The 15,768-nt window shown below is 46.7% G+C and overlaps 1 protein-coding gene and 1 long non-coding RNA gene across 9 annotated transcripts in view; one reads left to right on the top strand and one right to left on the bottom strand.

The window, feature by feature from the left end:
• Positions 1–911: 911 nt before the first annotated feature.
• LOC308484764 (uncharacterized protein) overlaps positions 912–15,768 on the bottom strand; it is a 48,352-nt gene continuing 33,495 nt past the window's right edge. For 6 of the 8 annotated variants that reach the window (XM_081019886.1, XM_081019890.1, XM_081019892.1 and 3 more), the window contains 4 exons: positions 7,799–7,900; positions 5,695–5,811; positions 5,127–5,187; positions 912–3,052 (listed from right to left, as the gene is read on the bottom strand). In XM_081019886.1, the coding sequence (XP_080876012.1) occupies positions 2,496–3,052; positions 5,127–5,187; positions 5,695–5,811; positions 7,799–7,900 (837 nt within the window). In that variant the 3' untranslated portion in view covers positions 912–2,495. The remainder of the gene's footprint in view (positions 3,053–5,126; positions 5,188–5,694; positions 5,812–7,798; positions 7,901–15,768) is intronic. The other 2 variants (XR_013990108.1, XM_081019891.1) reach the window with 2 other exon arrangements.
• LOC308485008 lies at positions 3,071–6,384 on the top strand. The gene is made up of 2 exons (XR_013990292.1): positions 3,071–3,967; positions 5,716–6,384. It is a non-coding gene; the product is annotated as an uncharacterized lncRNA (long non-coding RNA).

Below are 15,768 nucleotides of genomic sequence, written 5' to 3'. Positions count from 1 at the left end.
TGCAGACTGAACCTTCTGAATCAGGTGGCTCTGAGTTATGGTCCTTAGAGAATCACAGAATTGTAGAGTTGGAAGGGACCCCAAGGGTCATCTAGTCCAACCCTCTGCAATGCAGGAATTGCAACTGAAGCATCCCTGATGGATGGCTGTCCAACTTCTGCTTAAAAACCTCCAAGGAAGAAGAGCCCACAACCTCCCAAGGGAGTCTGCTGCAGCTGCACAGCTGTTACCATCAAGAAGTTCTTCTTGTCATTTGAATCTGTTGGTTTGGGTCCTACCCTCTGGAACAGCAGAAAACAAGCTTGCTCCACCTTCTTGTGACAGCCCTTCAGGTATTTGAAGGTTGCTCTCATGTCGCCTCATGTTTAGCCTGGAGAAGAGGAGACTTAACATCCTCAATTCCTCATGAAGCTTGGTTTCTGGGCCCTTGGTCATCCTGGTTGTCCTCCTCTCTTTTCCCTTCCTAATTCAGTCCTTTTTTGGAAAGGCAACCTTCGACCCCCAGGGGTCACTGGGCTCCAGCTCCCATTGGCCCTGAGGCTCGATGAGATTTGGAGCACAGTGCCATTGCGAAGGCCACAGGTTCCCCACTCCAGCTCAACCCCTGCAGCTCACTGGCTCAGTCTGCTTTGCCACAAAGTTCTTGCCCTTTGCCTGCCAGGAGACAAGCTTTTGCCCTGCTGCCGCTGAGCTAGGTGTGTGTGTTCTTCTCTATATGGTGGTGACTGGAAAGATTTCAGCAGGTGGGAGGGATCCTGAGCTTCCCCCTTGGGCCATTTGGACATGTCATGATCATGTCAGATAACCCAAAGGGGGGGGGGGATATAATCAGTGTCTGCGTATCTTCTATAAAGCCAGCTAAGATCCAAGAGGATGGCTCAAAGGCAGAAACAGGAGCCTGTGCAAGAGAGTGCCCATACAGTCTACATTTAATAATCATTATTTATTATTTGTACTACGCACATCTGACTGGGTTGCCCCAGCCATTCTGGGTGGCTTCCAGCATAGATATAAAAACATAGTAAAACATGAAACCTCAAAAAGCTTCCCTGTACAGGGCTGCCTTCAGATGTCTCCTAAAGGTTATATAACTTAGAGGTGAACCTGACCAATTCACACTTTGTGAAACGAGGGTCAAACTGAAATGCAGCCTCAAATTCTGCAGTGCAGGGCTCCAGCAAAGCCAAGTGGAAAGGGCAGATTGGGAGGGTTCAAACTTCTCCTCCGCCCTGCATAAAATGACCTTTGTAGGCCCACAATTTGGGATGATTCCGGGGCAGGTTGCAAGATCATAACACAATATGAAAAACAATTTAACCACAAAAATAAGACAAGTCCTACAAAAATACCACACAAAACCAGTAAAAAAAGTAGTATGAAAGCATGCAGAAACAAGAATTCAGGGAATTTCTACAGATAAAAACTGGCCTTATGCTCCAGAAGAGCCTGGGGGAGAAGAAGGGGTGTCTCAGCAAGATGGGTGCTGCTTCATGGTGGAAGGACGACAGCAGAAAAGCCCATTTTGGGAGTCACCGCCCTGTGACACCCTGCAGGCACAGTACTGCAAAGAGACTCTCCCCAGATGATCTAAGCCAGGGGTCAGCAACTTTTTTCAGCCATGGACTGCTCCACCGTCCCTCAGACCATGTGGTGGGCTGGACTATATTTTGAAAAAATAATAATGAAATAATTCCCATGCCCCACAAATAACCCAGAGATGCACCGTAATACAGTTCTCTCATACTGCATTACGATGTGGTATGCTGGTTTGAGAGCTATAAAGTCCCTACAGAGGGTGGTGAAGACAGCACACGATATCATGGGCTGTCCCCTGAGTCTGCTAGATGTCATCGCAGGAGACCATTGCCTCAGAAGAGCAAGGAACATTCTCAGGGACAACTCACACCCTGGCCAGCACCTTTTCAATCTCCTGCTCTCGGGCAGGAAATATAGAATCATTATAAGCTGCACCAACAGGTTAAAGAACAGTTTCTACCCATGGTCCGTGAGGCTGCTGAAAGGAAAACAGCAACATTGCAGCTGATGTTCAGGGTTGGTGGTCGTACGACAACACACAGTCTGTAACAAGGACTGAGAGATTGTGGAGGGGCTCGTTTAATCTTACTGTAAACAAGTGGTACAGTGACAATAAAGTATTTCTATTTCTATACTATATTAAATAAAAGCACACACTCTACTCATGTAAAAACACCAGGCAGACCCCACAAATAACCCAGAGATGCATTTTAAATAAAAGGACACATTCTACTCATGTAAAAACACCAGGCAGGCCCCACAAATAACCCAGAGGTGCATTTTAAATAAAAGGACACATTCTACTCATGTAAAAACACACTGCTGGGGGCCAGATTGAGAAGGTGATTGGGCCTCATCCGGCCCACAGGCCTTAGGTTGCCTGCCCCTGATCTAAGTGATCTTCCCATTGAATTTCCTAATGTTCAAATATGGCAGAGTTTCTCCAGCTCTCCTTCAGTTCAGTCCTCTGAAGGTTCGGGGCTCCCTCTGAATTTAAAGGGGGACCATGGTCTTGGGGACCCAAATGGCCTCGGGGACAAAAGAGCTGAGCTCTGGGGGCTGGGCAAGGTCCCTTCGCCCTCCAGGTGGCCCTGGCCTTCTTGGTGGGAAGTCATGGGGGGCAACGACAGCATTACAGAAGGCACAGTGGGGCTGGAGGACCCCGGGGGCGAGGGGAGAGGCCGTGCCGAGAGGAGATTTCCATGGGCAGCAGAGCTTGTGGCTGACAAATGTGCGACACACGCGTCAGAAGAGACACGGCTTTGCTCTTCTTCAGCACCAGAGTGGAGCTGAGCGTCCTGTGCAGCCGCAGGCCAGTTCTCTCTGCCGCAAATGGAGGATGTGAGTTCGTTCCTTTGGGGCGAAGGCACAGGGCTGTTGTATCCATGAGCGCTTTGCACCTCCTGGTCCGGGTTAGCGGAGAGCTGGGGAACCAAACACTCAGCCCTGCTCCTTTCTGGTCCTTGCTTCGAAAGTCTGCAGATCTCTTGGATTTGTTGCTGGAACCTCAGTTTGGCTGTTTGGGGAGTGGAGAAACAGGAGCAGAGATTTAGTAAAGAAATATTATCTCCCCTACTTTCAGCTCCAAAAGATTCCAGGGCAGCAAATAATACAGTTGGGGTTTTTTAATACCTATATAAAACTGTAAGGCACATCTGGTTGGCCACAGTGAGAACAAGATGCTGGTCCAGATGGGTTCCCTTTGGTCTGATCCAGCAGCTAAGTTCTTCTTAGGTTTTTAAGTTCTTCGATAACATTTAAGCATTGGTGGAAAACTACCAATGGTTCAACCTCAGCTGCTCCAAAGTCTAAGAAGTCCTTGCAAGAAAATGCAACCATGGTGTGTGGTGGCCCCTTAAAGACTAATAGATTTATTTCAGCATAAACTCTCTCTCTCTCCATTAAAGCTTATGCCAGGGGTCTCCAACACAGCCCCACTCCCTGCAGTATGTCCTAAGGTACTTGTGGAAGTCCTCAGTAAAGCTCCCCTCAAAGATCTGTAATAGATGTGGGACAGTTTCCTCTTTCTCTTCTGTTCTCGTTTCCATTGACGGGGCCATTCCTGCCCTGCCTCTCTTCTTCCGCTCTTTCAGATGTGGTAGCCATTTTGTGTTGCACCATGCCCTCACAGTAGCCATTTTGTGACGGGCACCCATGGCAGTTTCTCAACCAGGGGCACCATCTAGGGTGGGCCGAGGGCCCCCCAAAAAAATCAAGGAGGGGGCCAGGCCCCACCAGGCCTTCCTGGGCGCATCACTGGGCCTTCTCAAGGCTGCAACAGACACCGTTGGGCCTCCCTTCAGCTGCGATGGGCCCCATCTGGCCTCACTGCCTCCTCCCGCTGTGTGATGCCACGCACATGCACTGGCCCTCCCAAAAAAGTTGGGCAGAACCCGGCGCCTAAGAATGCCCACCGGTCCAAAAAGGGCTGGTGAGCCTTGCTTATAGTAAACAAGCAGAAACATAAGAACCAGTAACACAAAAACAATGCTTACAGTCTCAAATATAATAAATTAGCTATGCCACTGCAGATTAGATTACTGCAATGCGCTGTACATACCTCTTTTTGAAAACAGTTCAGGAGCTGAAGCTGGTGTAAAAATTCAGCAGCCAGATTATTGACTGGGAGCGGAAGGTCTGAGCGCATTGCACTAATTCTGCCTGACGCTCCTGTAGATTCTTTTCTGGGCTCAGTTCAGAGAGCTGGTTTTCACCCACAGAGCCTTTGGCAGCTCAGGACCACAATACTACAAGGACCGCCTCCCTCCATAGGAACTGACCTGGGTCCTGCAATTGTCATTTGAAGCCTTTTTCTCTGCATGAGCCACCCTTCATGGGCAGCCACACAAGAACAGGGCCTTTTCTGAGTTGGCCTCCCAAGAATGGGAAACTCTCCCCAGGGAGGCTCATCTTGACCCTTCCTTATATATCTTCAGAAAACATTCCTTTTTGGTCAGGCCTTTAGCTTTATAACTATCTATGGCCTTCTTGCATGTGTTTTTTGATGTAGGTGTTTCAAAAAGATATGTGCTGCTTTCAATGGATGTACAGTGGTACCTTGGGTTAAGTACTTAATTCGTTCCGGAGGTCCGTTCTTAACCTGAAACTGTTCTTAACCTGAAGCACCACTTTAGCTCATGGGGCCTCCTGCTGCCGCCGCGCCGCCACGATTTCTGTTCTCATCCTGAAGCAAAGTTCTTAACCCGAGGTACTATTTCTGGGTTAGCGGAGTCCTGTAACCTGAAGCATATGTAACCTGAAGCGTCTGTAACCCGAGGTACCACTGTATGTGTTTTTTGCTTAACATACTGTAAGTCGCTTTGAGTTGCTGTGGCAAAAAAGTGATTAAATCCTTCTTCTTAAATAATGTGGAAGGAAAAAAGAGGATTCTGTCAAAGTGGGTTTTGTCTACACTACCCGGGGAATCTTTCCCAGTCCTACCTGGTGATGCCGGGGACTGAGCCTGGCACCTTCTGCATGCCAAGCAGGTGCTCTTAACACCTTACAGCAGGCCAAAGGCCTACCGAGTCCAGCAGCATCCTCAGAGTGGACAACCAGGTGCCTATCATCATCATCATCATCCCTCCTACCTTTCATTAAGGCTTCATTCTTCTGCTTCAGAGCTTGGATCTCAGAGGCCATGGAGGTGATCTGGAAGGGAGAAATGAATTATAGGGGAGGGACTGCCACATCTGCACCATACATCATGTTTAGCAGTCGTGGCATCCACCATAGAATTCTTGGGGAACTTCCTTTTATGTGACCTGGACCTTCCAAACGCCGGCTTCATCAGATCGGGAAGGTGGACTTGTCAAGTGGCCTCTCTGAATGGGTGGCAGGAGCAGTGCCGGCCCGTCCACTTGGTGGACTGAGGCAGCTGCTCTGCGGTGAGCAGAGGTAAGGAGAAATCTCTCGAGAGCCCTGTGGGATCACACAGAGGCCTTGAGAGATCTCACCGGGAACTGGAGGCCACAGCCTCAGGACCCTGGGAAGCAAGGCTTTAGCGCAGGCAGCAGTGGGGGGCAGGTGGTGCACAAGGTGTGCACCCAGGGCAACACCTCCATGTTTTGCCTCAGGCGGTGAAGCAGGCTGGCCTGCCCCTGAGTGAGCAGGAGGAACCCCTGGCATTTTCCTGCCACCCCCATCAGTCTTCCTTACTATTTCCGTTTTCTCTCTCAGCTGCTGCTGTAGACTCTGGGCTTCTTCACTGGTGCCAGGAACACCCTGAAGTTCTGCCTGACCTTCCTCAGGAAGCCTGATGGGTTTGGCGACAGTCTGCAGGAAGCACAAAGAAGAGGCTATAGAAATCCTTGAAATTCCAGAGGGCACCATGCCCTGAAACCCGACCACGGACATCATGCACCCAGAGAGGTGTAGGAACCACACACTAGGCTCTGTGCTCTGGGGTTGGGTTCCCACTTCCAGCCAGCTACTCTGTTTCCCATTGTGATGGTGGCAGGATCATGAAGGTTTGGTGGGTTGGGCGCACAGAGGGCATCCAAGGGTTACAAGCTGTCCGCGAGGCTTAGGTTGTCCGTGTTGGGAAACTGTGTACGTGCAGCTACTCACACAGAGTCAATTAAGGTTTGGCAGACAGCCAGAAGGCAATCTGAAGGAGTAAGTCTGCCTGGTGATAACAGAGACATGGAGACAGCTCCCTGATTGGTCAAGCTCTCTCAAAGGAGTGATAATTATGTAATGGCCTACTAATTGGAATGTATTAGTTCAGAGGTTCAGAGTTCTGTGTATCAGTGTAGAAGTTGTGAGTCGTGTCAGAGAGAGCTAGCAAAAGATCCATGTTCTGTTCCTGTAAATAGTCCACTGTATATAATAAACACCTAACTACAAGTTCCTGGCTCCTGCTTCGTCTATCCTGTCTGCAGCCAAGTTGCCAATTGCTTCCGTGGATTCTGCGTTTACTCTGCTAGGTCTGGCTAAGGTCCTGCAACTAGTCAGAAAGTTGCGAAACACCAATAGGTTTTGCCAATAGTCCACACCTGCCTTCAACACTTAAGGGTTTCCCCTGGAAAGGCACATTTGGATGGAGGGTCCTTCTGTATCTTCTCCACTGCTCTAAAAATAGTGGGGCAGAGGGAGTGATGTAATGATGCTTCCATTGCCCTTAAAGAATAAGTGCCCCCCCCCCATACAGTGCTGGGGCAAGTCATTTCTGTCAGGAGTTCAGCCTACACTCGAGTAGGACCTTGGCAGAGACACATGCCCAACTGGCATGTTCTCTCCTTCCTGGTCTTTCGTTCAGGAGCTTCAAAAGCTTTCTTCAGCCCGAACATCACAGCGACCAATGCCAACTGACACCGGCACACTTAGGGATCCGCAGAGTCTTCGCAGCTCATGCGTGACAGACCTTAGCAACTCAGCATTTTGGCTAATCTACTTTATTTACATATAAACACACACGGAACACTGCAACATGGCTCCCTCTCTCTCTCTAGCATCAGACAGCAAAGAGAGAGAACAAAGGACAATAGTCCCACTTCACGGAACACAGTAACACAAATATCCTGCCTCCGTCACTTCCCACTCTGTGGAGTCAAAACATGCACCGTCATGTGATAGACAAAAATCCCATGACTGCAACCATGGAGCAGGAATTCTAACATCTTCCCCCCAAATAAAAGGGTTTTGCAGGGTTTGGGCACGTTGTTGAACCACAGAAAGCCAATTCCTTTTCTGATGCTCATTGTGTTACAGCTGGGATGGGAAGCAGCGGGCTGGATTAGGCCAAGGGCTCATTCAGTCCAGCATCCTGTTCTCATGGTGGCCAACCAGATACCCCAGTGGGGAGCACACAAGCACAAGAGCAGTCCTCTCTCCTCCTGCAGTTTCCAGCAACTGGCATTCAGAAGCATTGCTCCCTCTGATTGTGAAGGCAGACCAGGGCCATCCTGGCCAGGAACCAGGAGCCTTCTCCTCCTCCATGAATTTGTCCAAACCTTTTCTAAAGCCATCCCTGCCTCCTGCAGGAGTGAGTTCCACAGTTTAACTCTGCACTGCGTGAAGACGGACTTGCTTTTCTCTGTTCTGAATCTTCCTATCTTCCAGCAGGTCTCTCCTTAGGTTCTTATGTAATGTCTGGAGGACACCATATAGGGCTGCCCCCAACCTCATCTCTTTCTTTCTCCCCACCCTTCCTCTGACAAATGTGGGGAATTTTGGGACTCCTGTCACTCTCAACACCCAACTGCAGTGTTACTCCACAAGAAACCCACCAGGGAGGGAGGGAGAGAGGGAAGACTTTTACCAGCATCCTTTGCGACTTCAGAGGTGCCACTGAACTTTCTTCCTTTGGTCCTCCGGGATGCTTCTTGTATCCTGCCTGCTGCTGCCTGAAAAGCTCCTTCAGCTGTCAGAAGGGCAGAAAACAGATGCAAGGTTAAGCTTAGCCAGCAGGGATTCCCAAAAGCAGCTATGAAAAATTTGGTAATCTGGGTTAGATGCAATATTTGAGCTGTGCCATGGTATATTCCAAGTTTCCTGGCAACAGCTGGGGAAGCATCACAGAGCAACACATAAAGCAGAACGCTGCGTGGACGGTGCGGTATAAACCCACTTCTGATGCACCATCAATAACATGTTGCAGAATACTCCCACCCACCCAAAAACAGGAGAGCCCCCTAAACAGTAACATTGCTAATTTGCATTACATATTTTGGGTGATTCTGGGCTGTTTTGCAGGAGCGAATTAAGCTCATGCTAAAACTGAGAGCCCATGTGGCATAGTGGTGAGTGTGTCAGGCTAGGGCCAGGGTTCAAATCCTGTCTCAGCCAGGAAGCTCACTGGGTGTGACCTTGGGCCAGCCACCCACTCTGAGCCTAACCAGCCTCACAGGGCTGCAGTGGGGCTTGAATGAGGAGGTGGGCACAGCCACATACGCCACCCTGAGCTCCTTGGAAGAAAGATGAATATAAACATAATAAATGAATCAACTTTATGTATGCAATTTTAAAGCTGATTAAAATTGTTCTGCTGCCCCTAGTACAACAAATTCACTTTGTGAAGAAGAAAAAACAGCAGCAACAACACAGACTTCTTTGTGGTTTGGAAAGTGACAGTGGAAACACATTGAAAAGTGTGGGGTGAACAGATTACGAACAGGAACGTGTGTAATAAACGCCCCACAAGCAGCTCAGGACACAGGCTCATTTTCACATAACTGCCACACAAAGAAATCAGAATGAATGCTCAGTAAAGACCAGGCAGAGTCTAGCTACCTTGTACCCTTTTTGCAAACAAATCAGGATTGGTGCTACATAACTGTATTTCTGGAGGAGCCCCCAGGTCAGTCACATGGAGAGGATTCCTTTTGTTGGTGCAGGAACAAAGTTTCCTCTGATGAAAAGTTTAACCTGCCAGGGGCATTCCTGGAGCCTGTGCAATGTCACGTCACCTGGCCCCATGCCAGCTCAAACATTCATTTTGCTGTATGCACTTAAGCCAATGCAGCGGAGGGTAGAATTTCACACCACCTTGACAGTTGGATGCCTAACCTTTATGGTGCTGTGCTGCAGCTGGGTAATTTTGGACTCTGGCCTTTGAGGCCTGATGCCCCTTTTAAATCTGTTCCTGTGCCTTGCTTGCCCTGCTGTGCTTGGTTGAGCAACACTGGAAGGTGTTTGAGTCAGACCACGGGTCCATCTAGCTTGTATTTTAATGTATTTTTAATCATTTGTTGGAAGCCGCCCAGAGTGGCAATATTATTATTATTATTATTATTATTATTATTATTATCTACACAGGCTGGCAGAGGCTCTCCAGAGTTTCAGGCAAAGAGTCTCTCCCAACCCTGCCAGGAGGTAGCAGAGGGAAATAAGTTCAGCACCTTCTACTAGCCAGGCAGACCCTTTTGCCCTTCCCCAAGTCTGTTGGTTTGTTTGATTGCTTATACAAGCACTGATTTGGTGCCTTCTCATAAAATGCCAGCAATACTGTATAAACACACACACACACCCATTAAAAGCAGTGCAACACAATAATTGAAATGTCTGGCTACTCAAGGACAGACGTAGGCTTGTCAGCTGAAGGAAGTCTTCAAGAGACGCCTGGAAGTCAAAAGGGAGAATGCCTGCTGAATTTGTCGGAAGAGTGCTCCACAGCATCACGTGGCCAGGGAGCAGGAACAAGAGTCACAAGAGGAAAACCCAGTAATTAAGACAGATGAGCCCTCCCAGGGACCAGGGCCCGGGGAGAAGACAGGGTTTCACACTGTGACGAATGGGGACCCGGAGGACACAAGAGCCCAATATCTGGACTTGGAATCCCTCCCCTACATACTAACAGGGCTATATAATGATCTGTTAAATGAACAGAAGTTCATTTAACAGAAGTTGCAGATAGGCAAGAGATCTGGGACACATCAAAGACTTCCTCTCAGAATGCTTGGGCCTACTTACCACTTTGACTGAAATAACTAGGAGAATAGACAACTTGCATTCATATAAAATTCTCTCTAGCACACCAAACGATAACACCAGTAAGGAAAATAAAACCCGACATAATGTGGAAAAAAGGAAAACATCTAGGATCAAAGCAAACCAGAAGGGAAACTTAATTGACCCTAAGAAACCCCTCTTAAAGGGGAAGTGCCCCAGGAATAAAGAGAAGAAGCCCAAGAACGTAAAAATGGGAAGGAAGACAAAGCTCCCATCTCGAACAAAGAAAATGAACCTCACAAGACTATTTAAGCTATTAGAAAATTCAAATCCAACGAACCCAGCTAACCTAGCCCTGCCACCCCTTGATAAAAGCCGAAGCCCAAGCCCAAATAAAAACCTCCATAAGGCTGGGCTTTTCAATTCAACAGAGGAACTCCATAAGGCTAGGCTTCATAATTCAACAGAGCAACTAGCGCTCCCGAATGGAACCGTGGGAAAATCAAGAGAAAACCCGACCCCTAAGCAAGAAACTACTCCTAAAACAACATACTCTCGCAGAAATCTAATTCTAAACAAACAAAAACTCATCATCCTACCTGTATACATGCACAAAGATCTCCTTTCTCCAGCACAACAGAGAATTTATATTCTCAAGAAAACTGAATTAGCCGTTAGAGGGTTCGTCCCAGCAGAAAACATCATTAATGTTAAATTTCTGCCATCAGACAAGGACCTAAATAGAGTTGTGGTAACATTCAGAGACTGGCACACAACCAAACTAGTTTCAGACAATAAGGACAAGCTACAAAGGGTTGGATTGCAGGTGACTTGCCTATTCGAAGTGTCCGGTACTCCCACTCCTCTCATCGAAACAATCAAGACTGATAAGATAATAACAAAGCCGACAATGTCTATGACGGACGAGAACTGTAAGATGCTTCAACTAGAGGCAGACAAAGCCCCAAACCAGCTGGCTAAAAGACCAAAAACCCTATCCCCAAATCACGTACCAGATGAAAGCTGCAACATAGAGAAGGAAAACCGCTTCATAGCAACTATTGAACAAATACATAAAGCTCAGGACACACTAATTGAAAGATTAGCATCCATAAGGAAAACTATTACACTCCTAGCCACACCCGTCACCAGGGAATTTAACTATGCAACCTATACCACAAAACCTCTATCCAACAGTGAGTGGATACTAAGGCTATTCCTATCGCCAGAGGAACTCGGACCTACGGAACCACCTATAACAAAGAAAACAATAACACATCAAGCTGAAATAGCGATACCACCAGGCAAGAACGGTTCAATCTTTGTGGACAACCTAGGAGCCCTAGACACCATCCACACGGACTGAAATAAGGTCACGGGGAAAGAACGCCCCTCTGGGACACTAAAATGTGTCCAAGTTCACACCGTGCCAAAATGTCCCACTACACACCCCAAAACGGACATAATGAATGATAAATCCCAAATCGGCTATAAACCTAAGCTTGATTGTCCCTTGAGATGTCTGACAACCAAAAATCACAAGCTGACCACCTGTACGTGGAACATCGCAGGGTGGGGAGCCAAAAGCAAAGATCCCAATCTAATGGACTTCCTCACTAAATTTGACATCCTGTTCATCCAGGAAACCTGGTCGATAGACGAGCTCTACCTGGATAATTACCACTCGTGTATTAAAAGAGCAACACCTAGCCAAAGAGGGGGCAGACCCAAAGGAGGCTTAGCCCTACTGTTCTCAACGCAGATACAAGCTAATATTATCCAATTACCCTCCAATGATGAATGGTCTGTAGCAGCAGTTTTAGATTTCGGACAAAGCAAACTGCTATGCATAAACTTATACTTACCTACATGTCGTCGGCAGGCACAAGTAGAACAACTATGGAAAGAAGTGGAAGCCCACGTGGTGCAATGGAGGAGACAACACCCGTCAGCCATGATATTACTAGCTGGTGACCTAAACGCAAGAGTGGGCCCTAACGACAATGCCCTATATGCACATTTTCACCAATGGCCTCCAGAAATGGAAACTATCCCACCCCTAATGATAAGATCATCCTACGATAAGACATGCAACATTGGAGGACTACATTTAGCACACATGGCCTACAGACAGAATCTACATTTACTGAATGGGGCTATACAAGGAGATTATCCTGGTCAATACACATATTGGTCAGGACACAAACTGTCAACGATAGATTATTGCATTGTTTCCCAGGACCTGATCCCTAGGATATCAAAATTTACCATTACAGCAAGAGCTGAAAGTGATCATCTACCTTTATCCCTCGTGTGTGATTTACCCTTTGATCTGCCCAAACCACAACACAGATATCAACCAGATCTAACACCCGGAACAGGCCTCAAGAAAATCAGATGGAACGGACAAGTGAGCGAGTGGATATCTAACTGGTATAAAACTGAGGAGAGCTACCGTCTCTCAAAAGCAATTATGGAAGGGTGCTTAGAAATAGAGGAGAGCGCCCCGAACATGATGACAACATACGAAATGCTTATACAAAAAATTCAAGAGTTTGTTGTAAAACCGAATTCCAAGCCTCCCCACTGTCGGAAAACTTCCAGGGAGTGGTTCGATCATGAGTGTATAACCTCCAAGAAATCATTGATCCACTCCTTCATCTGCCATAAGGATAATCCAACAGAGGACAACAGACAAAAGATGCTTGAAGCCAAAAGAAGTTACAAAAAACTTCTGACACAAAAGAAAAGATACGCAATTAAGTTATTATGGCAGCAACTGATAGAGGCCTCTAAATCAAGTAACCCATCATTATTCTGGAGAATCGTAGCTGTACAGCCGGATAGGGGCCTATCACAACTATCCTGCTGCATATCAATGAAAGCCTGGGAAACGCACTTCCATAATCTTTACAAGGAATCTAGCGATGAGTCCTATGCATTAGACATACCGGATGATCAGATACAGCCATGGCCAGCAGTCTCATTAACAGAGACTCATCTGCTGATTGACCAACTAAAGAACGGGAAAGCCCCCGGAATTGACTGTATACCAGCGGAACTATTTAAAACCAATGCGAACTGGTGGGCCCCCTTGCTAGCCTCTCTGTTCACATATATAGATAGAACTGCACAGATCCCATACGACTGGGGGACTTCCATCATTATTCCCATTTACAAAAAAGGCTCGAGGGACGACCCCTCCAACTATAGACCTATAAGCCTCCTGAATATAATAAGTAAACTATACGCCAAACACCTCAGCGAGAAACTGTGCGAATGGATAGAAAGAGCGAAGATTCTTGATGATGCACAGGCAGGATTTAGACAAGGGAGATCCACAATGGATCACTGCCTGATCTTACAGCACCTAGCTGAGAAATACACGTCGCATCACAATCACCACCTATTCGCAGCATTTGTAGATTTTAAAGCAGCCTTTGACTCCATCCCAAGAACTCGACTCTGGGACAAACTCAACAAATCATCCATAGACCGACGTCTGCTGCTACTAATATACAAACTGTACAATAACACACGACTTCGCATAAGATGCAGCCAAGAAGGCCAACTCTCTAATTTCATTAGAACAACAAAGGGAGTTAAACAAGGATGCATTTTGGCCCCCTTTTTGTTCAACATCTATATAAACTCCCTAATAGACCACCTAGAAGGAGCGGATACACACGCCCCAAAATTAGCAGACAAAAAACTGCCTATCCTACTCTATGCAGATGACGCGGTTATATTGTCCCAGACTCAGATGGGCCTCAAAAGAGCTCTTAACAGCTTATCCCAATATTGTAGAGAAGAGAAACTAGCAGTGAACTACCAAAAAACAAAAATCATGGTTTTCTCTAACAAAAGGAAAACATACAGATGGACTTTAGACAATCAGGAGATTGAACAAGTGACATGCTTTAAATATCTAGGAGTGATATTCCAAGCATCAAGGAAGAAGACTGCCCACATAAACTACAGCTCCTTTACAGCACAAAAAAGTACAACAGCAATCCTAAGATTCCATCGTACAACGGGAGGAAATTTCATTCCTGCTACAATTAAACTATTCATTGCAAAACCAACAGCACAAATCCTATACGGCGCACCACTCGTCTCCCTCTCTAATCTAGACCCATATGAGAAGATACAATCAGGTTTCCTTAGATCACTCCTGCAAACACCTAAATGCGTCCCAAACGCCGCCTTACGACTGGAAACGGGCTTATACAGCATTAAAGCCAAAGTATGGATAAGAACTTTATGCACTTGGCTAAGACTTAACAACTCGCCGGTTGGACTACTTTCCCTGATGCTTCTTGACAAATTCCAATCTAGCTGGTTGAAGGGCATTCTCAGAAAACTGGCCACATATGGTCTCTCCCCAGAGTATTTATTAAGTTTAGAAAGGGGAAGGGCCAAGAACATAATCAAAGAAAGACTCAGGGACATTGAAACCCAAAATGACTTTAACCAACTTCCGATAACCTATAAACTTCTATACAATTCCCAAAGGCCCCATCTAGCAAACTATCTCAAAGTTCTAGACAACGCTAAACACCGATGGGCATTTTCCAGGGCCCGCTTTAACGCTCTCCCTTCAGCTCTTCTAGAGGGAAGATACAATAAAATACCGATCGAACAAAGATTATGCCCCTGTAACAGCAATGAAATCGAAACCATTGGGCATGTCATCTTATACTGCCCATTATATCGAGACTCAAGAAAAGAGCTGATCAAACCGATTCTGAGGAAAATACCTCGTAGTACAGACGACACCTATATCAGACACCTCCTAGCTGACAAAGAGCCTGAAATTAACAGGTCCGTGGCAAAGTACTGTTACATTGCAACAAGAATAAGACGAGCAATGATGTCTACAAAGGAGTTCAAACTGTAAACATCGAAGGAATGATAACAAACAGTAGCGACTCCTGAATAAAATTTTAAAAACTTAAAACTCGAAACCTGGTCATAAATATAAGCACCAATTCTGTGAATTGGCCATATTTTTACTGTTACTTGTAGCACAATACTACTCTTAATGTCATATTTTATAAATTGCTTCCTGGTCATTGACCGTATTAAAGATATTTGAATTTTTGAATTTTGATGATGACCCGACTTCACTGCTCTAAACGGATAACTAACAGCCCTGCTCCAGATGGAGACCAGAGGTTGCAGAGCATGAGGGCCTGGGTTCGATCCTTGGTATCCCCACACAGGGCTAGGAAGCGCCTCCCCCCGCCTTAAAGTCAAGACAGCCGCTGTCGCTCAGCGTGGCCAGTCCTGGGCCAGATGAACCAAAAGTGTGATTCGATATCAGGGCAGCTTTCTAGCAAGCTTTCCCAACCTGGTGCCTTCAACACACTTTGAACTACGATGCCCATCAGTTAGAGGATGTCAGGCAGGCAAAGGCTGCTCTGGGTTCCAAAATGAAAGCAAGTGTCGTTCAAAACCATATATTTAGCTGAGGGTCAGGCTAGATGACCATTGGGGTCCCTTGCAACTCTACAATTCTATGACCCTATGGATATATGATGTATGGAAGTGAGAGCTGGACCACAAAGAAGGCTGATCGCTGAAGAATGGATGCTTTTGAATTATGGTGTTGGAGGAGACTCTTGAAAGTCCCATGGACTGCAAGAAGATCAAACCTCTCCATTCTGAAGGAAATCAGCCCTGAGTGCTCACTGGATGGACAGATCGTGAAGCAGAGGCTCCAGTACTTTGGCCACCTCATGAGAAGAAAAGACTCCCTGGAAAAGACCCTGATGTTGGGAAAGATGGAGGGCACAAGGAGAAGGGGACGACAGAGGACGAGATGGTTGGACAGTGTTC

Source organism: Podarcis pityusensis (assembly GCF_964106645.2).
Source record: "Podarcis pityusensis genome assembly, chromosome: 9".
Classification (NCBI taxonomy): domain Eukaryota; kingdom Metazoa; phylum Chordata; class Lepidosauria; order Squamata; family Lacertidae; genus Podarcis; species Podarcis pityusensis.
This window is presented reverse-complemented; position numbering and strand designations above follow the sequence as displayed.